The sequence below is a fragment of the Nerophis lumbriciformis genome, linkage group LG11 (genome assembly GCF_033978685.3).
Source record: "Nerophis lumbriciformis linkage group LG11, RoL_Nlum_v2.1, whole genome shotgun sequence".
NCBI classification, from domain to species: domain Eukaryota; kingdom Metazoa; phylum Chordata; class Actinopteri; order Syngnathiformes; family Syngnathidae; genus Nerophis; species Nerophis lumbriciformis.
The window spans coordinates 4875828-4890258 of record NC_084558.2 but is presented as its reverse complement, the minus strand read 5'-3'; the positions used below and the strand labels follow the sequence as shown (position 1 = coordinate 4890258).

General features: G+C 36.6%; 2 protein-coding genes across 7 annotated transcripts in view; both read right to left on the bottom strand.

Moving 5' to 3' along the window:
- The window catches only part of LOC133610909 (actin-binding LIM protein 1-like), a 34160-nt gene extending 20185 nt beyond the window's left edge, over positions 1-13975 (bottom strand). The window contains exons 1-7 of one of the 5 annotated variants that reach the window (XM_061967656.1): positions 13532-13975; positions 8742-8885; positions 6175-6358; positions 5975-6084; positions 2874-3000; positions 306-399; positions 76-163 (exon numbers count right to left, since the gene is read on the bottom strand). In XM_061967656.1, coding sequence (XP_061823640.1) covers positions 76-163; positions 306-399; positions 2874-3000; positions 5975-6084; positions 6175-6358; positions 8742-8885; positions 13532-13841 — 1057 coding nt within the window. In that variant the 5' untranslated portion in view covers positions 13842-13975. The remainder of the gene's footprint in view (positions 1-75; positions 164-305; positions 400-2873; positions 3001-5974; positions 6085-6174; positions 6359-8741; positions 8886-13531) is intronic. The other 4 variants (XM_061967654.1, XM_061967657.1, XM_061967655.1 and 1 more) reach the window with 4 other exon arrangements.
- Positions 13976-14293: 318 nt separating this feature from the next.
- The window catches only part of LOC133610127 (lysosomal dipeptide transporter MFSD1-like), a 15833-nt gene continuing 15695 nt past the window's right edge, over positions 14294-14431 (bottom strand). For both annotated transcript variants that reach the window (XM_061966205.2, XM_061966206.1), the window contains one exon: positions 14294-14431. This exon is cut by the window's right edge and continues 1126 nt beyond it. The gene's annotated coding sequence lies outside the window, so the exon portion shown is untranslated.

Genomic DNA, 14431 nt, shown 5'->3' with positions numbered 1-14431 from the left:
CTGTTCAAAATAACAATTTGATGAACTTCACAGACTAAAGTGTTGCATTTATAGCAAAGCAAATCGACATATTACCTTGCAGATACAGTTCTTCTCCCTCTGTGAACGTTTTATCACATCGGCTGCATCTTGCACATTCCGGGTGATAGTGTTTGTCCCCTGCCTTTAAAAAAAAAAAAAAAAAAAAATTTTACAAAATACAAAAAACAGTCGCTATACGGACAGATAAGAATGACAATCAATACCCGATAGCATCGTTTATGTTCAATAATGCATCCATCGATACGGTACATTTCTTCTCTCACCTCCAGGACTTTGCCCGTTATAAACTTCTGACACGCTTCACATTGTACGCCGAACTGAAGCTGGTAGTCTCTCTCACAATATGGGACACCATCCCTGAAAAACACAACATGCAGCATGAATATGTTAAAAATTCAGTTACTTCATCGGGCACACCTACACATTTTAAATAATATACAGGAGTTGTATCAAAAATACAGCATTTTCATCTGAGACTGCTCCACCATAAAGGACTGTTGGAAAGAGATACACCAAGCTCTACAGGATATTTTCAAACGTGAAATACCCCTTGAAAGTAAAACTTTGTTTTTTGGACATGTACCTCAGGACTGGCTGAAGAAAGATAAACACTTAATGAATATCCTACTGGTGGCTTGTAAAAAGAGCATTACTAGGAAATGGATATCCCAGGAGAGCCCAACTTTGAAGCAACGGATGGAAACAACAATGGACATATATAAAATGGAGAAGCCTTTATTAATTATAAATTGGAGAAATTTACTTCATATTGGGAAAACTGGGTCAACTATGTCACGCCCCATAAGCCTGACTTTAATTTTTCGAATTAGTGATTGTACTGCTTAAAAAAAAAGGATTACTCCCTATATGTGTATATGTATGTATGTATATATATATATGTATGTGTGTGTATATATACATATATATATGTATATTTATATATATGTATATTTTCTGATTATTATTATTATTATTAATGTATTATTATTTATTTTTTGTTTATTTAATTGATGTATTTGTAGATATTACTTTGTTTTTTTTTGCTGTTTCCTTCTTTTTTTGGGGGGAGGGGTGGGTGGTATGGTTGGGATATACACAACAAATATTTTGACATTTAGGGCAGACAACAGAAATATGATGTATGTGAATATGATGTAATGGATAGGAATGTCTGATGCTGGATGTCAAAAAACAAAACAAAACAATTACAGCATTTTCCAAACTAACAAGAAATGTATGGTATTACTGTACATACATACATTTGCAACTAACAACAAAAGCATATTTTAATAAGACCTTTAAAAAAAATGGCTTATTGAGAGTCAAAATTGTAATCGTAGTTTATAGGCTGTTGGTATATATGTTAAAAACATGTATTGTATCAATTGTTTTATGTATTTGTGTAATTTGCAAGGTGATCTTGTGGCAGTGAGTGTCCACAACAACACTTTTTGCACTTAAACCTTGGAATTTTACATTTTGATATTGTTAATCTGTGTACTATGTTTTGAGTCATTGTCTAAATTTTAACATCAACTTGACGAGGAACTGGAGATGGAAACTAGCCATTGGCTATAATCTGTCAAATTATTATGTATTGTCCCCTTTTAAATAAACAAAATCTTGTAGAGCATTACAATATATCCCATCAGGCATTCTCCAGTTATGTCACTATGTTGTTGACCCAAATATAAGACGACCCTCAACATCCCCCTCTGTTGTTTAAGTGGATCAACCTTAGTATTGCCTCTATATCACTGGTGTATGTGAGTGACAGGAAAAAAAGCAGAAAAGCTCTGACTTGCTTGGGGAGTGCTGCTTTGCATACATAAGCAATCTCCCCAGGATTCCTAAAACGCCTGAATTCATGGTGGCATTTTTAGAAAGTTGGGGCAAAAGTTGCGCTGTACTGAGACATATTTTTTTTCAATAAAATTGAATAAAGTTGTGATTTTATGAATGTGTTATCAACTTATCAATGTTTTAAGTATTTCTTGTAGCCTTAGACTCAAAAAGCACAGGATTTCAACTAAAAAATAATGTATGGATGTTCTAGTTGTAGACACCAGATGGCAGTAAAAGCACATACTGAGAGCTCATTGTCAAATTACTGTACTGATAAGTAAAAAATGTATCAATTAGAAGCAGTGCTTCTCAATTATTTTCTGTTAAAACATTGTTTTTTAGTCTGTAACAGTGAAGGTTAAAAGTGCAATAGTTTGCCTGAAATAAAACAAAAAAGTAATCCTTATTTACACTGTAAACATTTTTTGGCCGACTTGAACCATTTAATACTGATTTATTTTAAAAAAAATTACATAATTTCAATAAATAATAATAAATTCAGAAGCACAATATATAAAGCACTTTAACCTACAATTTTTTTTTTTGAGAAACATTTTGTGCTGATTTTTTTTTTTGTTTGATCAAAATGAGGGAGTCAGTATTAATGGCTATGATGAGCATGTTTTGTTGTGCACAGCTTTTGAAGTGGGGTTTGAAGCATGATACTGAGAAGGCATGCTTCCCAAGGTCACACGCACCCCTCCTGGCATCCACATGGCGGCCTGCCTGCCCCGCTATTTGAGGAAAACTGAATTACGGGAAGAAACACCACCAAAGGCTTCCTTACTGTCCGCTGTTTGCTCAGTCTTCCACAAGTTGCAGACATTCTCCGTGTATGTTTTACGCTTAAAAAGTGTTTGACCATCTTGAACACTGGACTTGTTTCTCATACAGTATTCAGGTCATATAAGTGTCAACTGTCTTGTATTGATATCAATATAATCATTATAAATTGGTATAAAAAAGGGACATATTATTGTATTTACTTGCTGATGTATTCTCCACTGAGCATTCTTTGGCAGATGTTGCACTTGAAGCAGCCAAGGTGCCACTGGCTCCCCAACGCCAACAAAGCCTGGCCGTTCTTGATGTCTCGGCCGCAGCCGTTACAGTCTGACAATGGACACAAATATGTTATTCTTGTGATGTCTCGTGTGTAATATGGTTATCGTGGACTTTTGAATAAAATCAATTATTAAAATACCACAAATTAATTCAATAAAAAACAAATTAACGGACTGCAAATATTGAATTTGTAAAAAAGAAGTAAACAGGGATTCCGAAGCTTCTGCACTCAGTGTTCAAAGAAAATATCCATGTGCAAATTTAGATGCGAAAGTGACTTTTTCTTGTCTCATTCAGTCCAACAGAATTGCCTCCTTAATCCCTCCGGCATTGTATGTACAGTTTCCAAGTGAGTCAAGGTCAAGCTGAGGTCAGTCTGTAATAAGTCGCTATTTTGACATGTTGCCTAGCTTAGAGCATGGGTGTGTGTATGTGTGTCAACACAACTAAATATAGTCAAGGAGGGTTGACTTAATGCAGAAATATCAACATGTTTGTGTTCCAGGAAAAAGAGATTATGCCAGATGTGGACTTCAATTTCAATCTAAGCAGAACATGAACAAAATAATTCAAAAACAAAAAAGGGCAGCTGGCTTTGGTATCACTGCATAATCCTTCTGATACGGATTGAAATATCAATTCATTTTAGAAGGATATTAAATGTGTTATAATACCAACTTCTTTAATTTATGTGACAAAATGTGCACAAATACAGTTCAAAGTCTGTTCACAATGTTCCCTAAAGGGTGAAAGTAGCTCATGTGACATTACATATTTGTATTTATTACACTCATACTCTAAAACAACTTTGTATGAAAAATAATTAGGATAAGCGTCCGAGTGCCGCTGGGATAGGCTCCAGCACCCCCACGACCACGAGAGGAACAAGCGGTAGAAAATGGATGGATGGTGTTGAATTTATAAAAAAAAAAAAAGAAGAAGATATTACTGATGTAATTATGTAACTCATAAGTGACCTAACTAGTGATTGTAAGAGAATGGTTGTATTTAGAATTCATTGATTTAAGATGTGTTACAAATTGAGAACAGGAAGTGAACATATGTGTAGGTGTAAATAAGCTTGGTTTTTCTTGCTCCTTTTCGGACAGGTTGTAAACGGAAATGAAAGTATTTGCAATATGGGATGTATCATATCATGCTAAAATCGTATGCATGTTCAAAATAAACTTCCCCCAACTAACTTCATCCAACCATTTTGATATATATTTTTTTATTTTGGTTAAAAAAAAAAGAACATAAAAACAGGCATATGTAATTATTATTATTTATTTTTTTAAATAAATGAATACAAAAAAACAGTCATATATATTTAAAATCAAAACTTTGTGTTATAGGCAGAGGTGGGTAGAGTAGCCAGAAATTGTACTCAAGTAAGAGTACTGTTACTCTAGAGATTTATTACTCAAGTAAAAGTAATGAGTAGTCACCCAAATATTTACTTGAGTAAAAGTAAAAAGTATGTTGTGAAAAAACTACTCAAGTACTGAGTAACTGATGAGTAACATACACACACATATCATATATATATATATATATATATATATATATATATATATATATATATATATATATATATATATATATATATATATATATATACACATATATACACATACATTGATATATACAGTATATCATTTATATTTATTTATTTTGCCGTTTTTGTTTACATGTTAAAGGTGTTTTAATGAATATACATGCATGTTTAACACATATAGATTCCTTTCTTTCATGTTGACAAGAATATAAGTTGGTGTATTACCTGATTTTGATGACTTGCATTGATTGTAATCAGACAGCAGTGCTTAACGTCCACGTTTTCAAATGCAGGAGAAAAAAAGTTCCTCCTTTCTGTCTAATACCACATGAAAGTGGTTGGTTTTTGGTATCTTATTTGTCCAGCTTCCATATTCGTTTTCACACACTTTACAAGAAATACATTGGCGGCAAATTCCGTAGCTTGCTAGCTTGTTTGCGCTGGCTTTCGGAGACTCTTATTTTGAAAGCGCAGGCGCGATGGAGCGGCACTTTTATTGTGAAGACAGGAACTGTGCAGTCAGTCTTTAGGCTTGTGACGGGATGTACGTTTGAAATAAAAGTGTCTTTTTTCCTTCACACTTTTGATTGATTGATTGAAACTTGTATTAGTAGATTGCACAGTACAGTAGATATTCCGTACAATTGACCACTAAATGGTAACACCCCAATAAGTTTTCCAACTTGTTTAAGTCAGGTCATGTGACCGCCTGGCTCTGTTTGATTGGTCCAACGTCACCAGTGACTGCATCTGATTGGTGGAACGGAGTCAAACGTCACTAGTGACTGCATTTTATTGGTGGAACGGAGTGAAACGTCACCAGTAACGCAGGCACTTTGAAGGTCTGTCTGACAGACCAAAACAAACAAAGCGTGCATTAACAGATCGATAAAAATTAGTAGCGAGTAGCGATCTGAATGTAGATAAAAGTAGCGGAGTAAAAGTAGCGTTTCTTCTCTATACATATACTCAAGTAAAAGTAAAAGTAAGTTGCATTAAAACTACTCTTAGAAGTACAATTTATCCCAAAAGTTACTCAAGTAGATGTAACGGAGTAAATGTAGCGCGTTACTACCCACCTCTGGTTATAGGTAACAAAATATAATATTAGTTATTAGTATCAAAACTTCAGCTTTTTCTCAATACAGAACATCTTTTTCTTCTTTTTTCTAAACTTTTTACTGTTTTATTTTTTTCTCGAGTTGCGGGCCGCAAATGGCCACTGGGCCGCACTTTTGACAGTCCTGCTCTATAGCCTCAAATGTGGGATTTTTAATTATGCAGATGGAAAACATGTGTTACCGCAGCAACATCATCACTTGTAAGCAATGCCTTTACGACTGTATTACCAATTGCATTGTAAATGCTACCTGCACGGAATTTAGAATAATATCCAAATAATCGCCTTCTGCTGGCTCATATCAACACTTTTTGAGAGAGAAAATGATATTAAAATGTACTTACTGTTAGAATATCTGATACCAGTAGGGGGAGGAGACAAAGGGCTAACACACCGTTGGCAGATGCAATCTTTCCCACTGAAGGTGACACAATCACCAGCCGGAAATGGTTTCCTGTACGGTGAAAGTACACAATTATAAAAACTTTGACTAGGGTACACTGTATTTATATGTACTGTATGTAATTTGTGTATTTATTTTTACTTGCAAATGGTGCACACAAAGCAAGCGGGGTGGTACGTCTTGCCCAAGACGGAAACCACCTCTCCCTCCACAAATCCCCCGCAGCTGTTGCAGAGGGTGCCATGAAGTCTCTGGTAGTCCAGCGGACAGAGAGAGTCTCCGTTCTTCAAGAAGAAGCCGGAACGCGCCAAGTCGCAGCCACACACTGCACAAACACACATGGAGTGTAACAACAAAGGAATTTGGATATCCTAGAAACCTTTGGAAGTTCTCCATTAAGCCTCGAATATCAGAATGTTTTACCTCACTTGAACACAAAGCACACTCCTTATGTTATATGATATCACCAAACCCAGTTTTGTCCATCTGAACCCTGCCACAACGCATCCAAATGCCAAGGACAGTTATGTGCTCGTCTATTTCCATCCAGAGAAAAACTTGGCATGTGTGTAACCGTTATTTGCAAACATTTCCAAAGCTATTGTTAAATTAGGCAATTAAAGCTGAATAAATATTTGGTAGTCAAGATTTTACGACCCACTGAGACTAAATCAGCTGTATTATTTGCTAATTCCCCTTTAATTTTAATGGTAATTTATTTACCACAAAAGCAAACAATTTGAATGATGCGCTTTTCTCTTTGTTGATTAAAATCCTGGGAGCATTCATGAGGCATTCCATTTTCTAAAAAAAAGTACATTTTTATTGTTTTTATTTTGTGAGGTAAACACAGCGCAAGGGCAACAACACTAGAAGCCTGTCAGGGTTAATTAGGTGAGGACAATGGCCTGCTGGCTAAACATGAGTCGCATGAAGCAGTAACTCCTGTGCATCGTTGTCTGGTAACCACGAGGGAGGAGGGGAGGGGACAGACATTTTTGCAGTACATGGAATGTCAGCAGTGCATGCTCACTTTAAAGCCACAATATGTAGTAATATTACCGTAAATAACAGCTTCAAAACCAATTAGGATGATGCACAAGTTCTAAAAAAAGGGGTATACTTTTTGATCAACGTTATTGCTCACTCACTTATTGATCTGTAACATTGGTGGACCGCCTGGACACATCTCATGTTGTTATTTACCAAAATGTTGTACATTAAAACAGTTTGTTACACATGTTCATTCGTCAGCATAGTTTCTACAATTCCAATAACGATCATAATAATTAGTATCATTAATAGATAATTATTTTCATGAAGTAATATAAATAATGAATCATTATTATAATTATTTTTTACGATATAATTAATACCGGAGCAAAGAAAAGTATGTACATATTTATTGTGAAATAAAATTACAAAAATATCTCCCTATAGTATTAGTTTGTTATTATAACAATAATTACTATAATTGTTGCGAATAATTATAATATATAATAATAATTACAATTATAATATAACATGTAATGGTTATTTTTGTTACATATACAATCATACAAGTAAATTAACACAAATTATTACTAGTAGTATACATCATAACAATTAACAAAATACAATATTGATAATATTAATAAACAATTATAGTTATTAGTTTTTTATTTTAAGTTGCTGAAAATTACAAAAATGGTTGTCCTTTAGTATTACCAGACAATAAATTACTAGGGATGTCCGATAATGGCTTTTTGCCGATATCCGATATTGTCCAACTCTTTAATTACCAATACCGATATCAACCGATACCGATATCAACCGATATATACAGTCATGGAATTAATACATTATTATGCCTAATTTGGACAACCAGGTATGGTGAATATAAGGTACTTTAAAAAATAAAAAAAATAAAAAAATAAGATAAATAAATTAAAAACATTTTCTTGAATAAAAAAGAAAGTAAAACAATATAAAAACAGTTACATTGAAACTAATAATTAATGAAAATTAGTAAAATTAACTGTTAAAGGTTAGTACTATTAGTGGACCAGCAGCACGCACAATCATGTGTGCTTACGGACTGTATCCCTTGCAGACTGTATCGATATATAATGTAGGAACCAGAATATTAATAACAGACAGAAACAACCCTTTTGTGTGAATGAGTGTGAATGAGTGTAAACGGGGGAGGAAGGTTTTTTTGGGTTGGTGCATTAATTGTAAGTGTATCTTGTGTTTTTTGTGTTGATTTGATAAAAAAAAAAAAAAAACGATACCGATAATAAAAAAAACGATACCGATAATTTCCGATATTACATTTTAACGCATTTATCGGCCGATAATATCGGCAGGCCAATATTATCAGACATTTCTATAAATTACACTTTCCTGTAAAGGGTGACCTGGGACATTTAAAATGATTTAATACTATTGTTCATGTTACTATGGCTTCTACTTCTTACGTCAACTAACATGCTTCATTATCATATTGCCCCGGATCCAAAACGATGTCTTATATTCAGTGTCTTGAAATTGAAATTCAACAGGTAGCACCAAGTGAGTAAGAGCTTTTCTTCGTGAAACCCACACACACAAGGGTTCATTTTATATTCGATGTCATCTTATATTGGGGCTAATACAGCATAGAGCATAGTGTACTATTTACAACTGCTCACAAGTTTTGGGAAGTATATAATGAATGGTATTCTGACCCTTGCAGGTGAAGCATCTGATGTGGAAGTGACTTGACTGGACTCTCAGCACCTCCCCTTTGCAGACCTCCCCACATTTCATGCATCTGATGACCTTCTTGACTGCAGGGGTATGAGGCTGACGATCGCTCCGGGTGTGAAGCACTGCGATAGAGGGTGGAACACACTGTAAGTCATTAATCATTCGCTTATCATCAGCATGTCATTCTAAAAACTGCTGAGATCCCAGTTATCTGTAAACAAGAGACTGATGGATATTCCTGAGCGTGATGTGTGTTCCCAGCAGAGAGTTAGCGCCTCGCTACAGGTCAAGGGCCCGGACCCCTGAGAGGGAAACGTTATGTCACAATGCAGCACGTGGTCCAGGCACATTCTTCTTCATCTATCTCTGTCATGCTAACTGGCAGCCAGAGAGAGTGGACGCTTGTACAATCTAATCACGGGCAACTGGACGGGCCGCGCCTGTGTGTTTGGAAGAGGAGACGCGGGGAAAGAATGTGACACACTGACAATGTGTCCCACTGTGTGGGTGGACCGCTTTTTGAAAAAGATCCTACTTTCTCCTGTACGATATGATATGATAACAAAACAAACTTTTATTTCAGCAGGGATTTTCTTCCTGTTGGACGCATCAGTGCTTACAAAAAATGTGCGTGACTCAGCCTCGTGAAAGCTAATGAAATTGAGACAAGAACCATCGGTATGTGGCCCCAAATCTGCCCCGCAACAGGGTAGATTTGTCACCATGGTAACAGGCATGTGCATAGAAACAAACAAGATTACCAAACTACTGTAGTCTTTCCAAAGGTTGAATGAAGTCTTTGAAGATATCCTTGGAAGAGAGGCACTGGTCATCGTAATCTTTATGATTATTACCTTAGGCTTTCAACACACTTTGCTTCGGATCTGCAAGGAAACTCATAACATTTTGATGAAAATCTGGATAAATACGCAATGTATTCAATTATTCAAAAGTTCATGAACGATCACACCCATTTAAATGGTCATAATAGACATGTATTTTGTTTAATAATATGTTGCAGTGAATTACTATAGAGAAATTTATGAAAAAAAAAATGATTCAAGGATCATACAAATGTTTATTATTATACGTGTGAGCCAGCAGGCAGAGGCCAATGACTTCTCCCCAAATGAGTCAGAGCTTTTTTTTTTTTTAAACTTTTGACTTTTATTCCTGCCACTAACACACACCAAAGAATGCATTTCCCCACGAAAATAGTATGCGTTAGACGAGTCGTCATACTCTGAGTGGAGAGATATATGCATGCAACCCAGCCGGCAGAGGCAAATGACTTTGCCTCAAACGAGTCAGAGCTTTTCTTCTTGCCACTCACAAACACCCCAGTGAATGCATTTTCCCACGAAAATAGTATACGAGAGACAGGTTGTCTTATAGTTGGGGTGGAGAATACATGCAAGTCAGCATGCAAAGGCAGATTACTTCTCCCCAAACAAGTCAAAGCTTTTCTTCCAGTCACTCACACACACCAGTGACTTTGAGACCCACTCAAAAAAGCAGCTCAAATGTTTTAACAAGTTAGCAAACACTGAAAGAGATAAAATGCTAATTTTAAGATAATAGTGACCAATAAGGCAGTGCAAGTTAAAACTTAGAATCAGCTAAGAAGTATATTTTGCTAAAATACCAAAATCATAATAAAAAAATAAAAAATCTTAAAAATGTATTTAATTTTGTTTTAAAAACATTCATGGTTGTTTTATATTCCAAAAGATATGGAACATTAGTGGGTTTGATATTTTTATGCCTTCAATATCAGTTCCTCTGAGGCGGTATTTGTTTTTAGAATTAGCACTGATGGCAGGATACGCCATAGGTCGCCCAACCCTTTGCTTTAAAGTGTATTTAATAAAATATGGGACACATGTTTGCACAAAGAATAAATAACATATGCAAGAATACCGGTCTTTCCAGATATTGAAGCTGATCTGCTGTCAAGTATTAGCAAACGTTGAGTTTAGAATGACGGCAAATGGACAGAAACCTGAGATGAGCCCTTAATCGTGCATGTGCATGCGTACGCACTTCAGTACATGAGAATCTATATGAAGTCATTTGAAGAAATTATTTAAAAATTCTTCTAAGAAAAGGAGGAAGGAAGGGAGGCGGTTATGAGTCACAAAATGATAGTGTTATTGTGAGGCAAGATGGGAGTACGGAATAACACTCAGGAGATTTTTGTGGAATTTATCAGGAAGGCATGTGGAAGGAGGAGGTAGTTTTAGCGGAATGAGAGCATTTTTCCCCTACTTATCACTCACTCTGACTAAGTAGTTAAGTCACAAAAGAACATTCATGTGTGCCCTCCCGCTCTCAGGAAATAGAATAATGGAAGGGTTTTTGTTTTGGTTTTTTTCAATGCAAATGTGACATTGCTGCTCTATGTTTAACTCTGACAGCTGAGCTTGCACTTTTACACACTTGGCAAATACAGTGTGTATTTTCATGCTTTTGTGTTGATCATTTCTTGGATTTTGTCTCTTAAAAATGCTGGATGATACATTTTGGAGTGGAGAACGATAAATTGCTTTTACTCCTTTTTTTCCCTTACTTCCGTAAACGTTGCAGAATACATCTGGAAATTCAATTTTAGTAGTTCAAACCTAAATACTTTTTTTTTTTTAACAGAACGTGACCTAAACTGCATTTTAATAGTCTCTTCACATATGGCAACATCTATAAATGACCCTATAGGGGGAAATACTACTTCAGTGAGGCGATGAGAACTTGAGAAATATGAAAAAACATGCCCATTGGACATTACTACAGGAAACAATACACTTAATGTGTCAATAAATGCTAGCAGTTTTCACAAGTTTGACACATCTTCTCATTCAAAAGCATGAGAACATGTGTCCAAACTTTTGACTGGTACTGTATGTAGGAGCTACACAAAAACAATTACCCACACAAACACACACACACACACACACACACACACACACACACACACACACACACACACACACACACACACACACACACACACACACACACACACACACACACACACACACACACTCAGGAGAGGGGGGTCTACCTTCCTGTTTCATGTTGGTGCTGTCTCGGTCTTTTGGAGAGGCCAGGATTAAGTGCAGTGGATCAGAGCGAAGAGAAGAACAAACTCAACTCCTGCTTCATGATAAAAAGGGGCGGCCCAAACATGCAGAGGGCAGGAGTGTGTGCGTGTGTGTGTGTATACGTGCATGAGTGTTCTAAATGAGGACTGTGGGTACAACCAAAACATGACATCATCCACTGACTAGTAACTATGTGTCCTTTTCTTCAGCTTTGCACATACAGAAATAGATATATTATACAGATAAACTATGCTATTTTTTCAAATATTTGGACTCTGTCATGTACCGTAGCTAAAAAGGTAATCAAAATAATAAACCAATCTCAGTTCAGTATGATGGAGTCCAGCTTTTTTACACTATTGCAAAGTACAACCACAATATTAAAACTACTGCTAAAATTTAAGACACGTAAGCATTGTTATTTTTCTATTCATGCACACAGTATGAGCAAGTATGGCAACATATAGATTAAATATTAAATGTTTTTGCATGCCAATGTAAATTTACAAAATCAAAATACTAGACCTATATTTAAATTTGAGGTCTTTTTCCTGTTTATATGTATATGACCTGTGTTATAGTTGTTGATTCTGTCTTTTGGTGTGACCCCAAAATGCAGAGACAGCAAGGGGACATGCAGGAAAAGGGTCATTTTAGTAGGGTAAAGCAGGAAGACACCGGCATGGCTGCAGCTGTAGATCAAATACTTAGGCAAGGCAAATTAAGGAAAGACATAATCACCAAAAGGCACACTATGAACAGTCAAAAAACACCCAGTGTCGTAAGAAAGGCGACACTGGCAGATAAAACCCTCCTGATTAGTGATCAAAGGCAGGCGACTCCCCTAATCACTACTTAAGAACAGGTGTGGAGATAAGCACTCAGAAGCAAAAGTGAAGTCACTACTCAAAAGCAGGTGTGGAGATAAGCAAAAGAGAAGCCCCAGCGAGACAGAGCAAAAACAGAAGGAGAAACCAAAATGAGAGCACTGGATAGGAGAAAATACGTAAGACAGAAAAAACAACACAAACGTCATGATGGTTCATGACACGTGTGTGCATGTTTTATATTTTTCGGCACAAACTTGTTTAAAAACAACAAACTTGGATGAAACTGACCCACAATCTGCACCTTTGTGGTATCAATTGTGGTTTTAATTGAGCCAGAACTTTCAGTAGCTGTAAAACAGGTTGTCCTATGTTCAGATTCTACCAAATAATACATGTAAACCAACGAACGATGTATCCCAAAGCGAATCAGAGCTTTTCTTACTGTCACTCACACACCAGTGACCCGGCAAGATACAGCTGCAACCCGCTTAAAAAAAGAGTGGCTCCAAGGTTATTGACAAGTCAGTTTTAAGACAATGATGCTAGCTAAGAAATACGAGATATGTTTTTGTTTTTTTGTTTTTTTGGAGGGTGGGGGGTGGGGGGGGGGGTGTCTATCAGTTGTGAACACCTGATTCTTCTAAAATTACTCATTTTGTCTATGAAAATCTTTCAACTTTATAAGAGAGGTCATCTCATCTTATATTTGGGTCAATATGATCTAACATGAATTCATCATAGGCCTTTTTTGTTGTAACATCGAACAAACAAGTGAACAATAGAGAATATAAAGTAGTAGTGGAGTGTGTGTAGTGTGTAAGTGTGTAAGTGTGTGTGTACCTGACACATCCGCAGGTATGGCCGCCAGCTTCTCACACAGAACATAGTCGTTAGGGTTTAGAAAAGGCAGCTGCTCCATCATGCAGTTCTTGGGGATCAGGTAGAGAATCTCGGCTATTTGTCCATCCTCGATGATCGACATGCGCCTGACCGAGTTCTTCCTCTTGACCCGGTCCACAATCACCATGTCGCTGCCGCGGCTGTTGCCGCAAATCCTGCCCAGGCTGTTGAGGTTGAGGCGGGTTGACATCTCGTCCAGGGGCTCAGCCAAACAGTCCAGGCTGCACAGCCCCTCCAGGCGGGAAACCATAAGCACGGACTCTGGAGATGATGAAGCCGTCAGGTATTAGGTTGCTCTTAAGGCTCCCTCGCCGTGTGTGTGTGGCCCATCGAGCGGCGCACAACCTGTAAGCAGATTAAGGTAGGTGTATTTTTAGTGTTTATCTTCACAGTGAACAGAGGATTTTTGCAAGTCTTGCAGGTAAGAGTCTTCCAAGTATGTCACTAGAAAAGATACACAGCCATCTCATTATAGGACAGTGGGGACAACCCTGTAATCAATTTGGAGCTTTTTTCTGCATGATTACCACAGAACATGGACCAACTACATAATGCATCTCAAAGAAGCTTTGAACGCTCAACTGAAAAACATTAACTATGATTGTTTTGTTCTTTTTTGGCAAATGCCTAGCTCAAAAAAGTCAACAACCTGGGCCATGAAGAGTAGTAACACAAATAATACATTAAACATAAACGTTTAATTATTCACTTGAAGTGATACAGCGTGATGGATGTCGTGTAAACAGCCTGATGAGCAGCCATCAAAAAACAAGGAGATGTAACCTCTGCATTTTTTGCAGTCTTATAAGTTTTAATCCAGGGGCTTTCAAACTGCGAGGC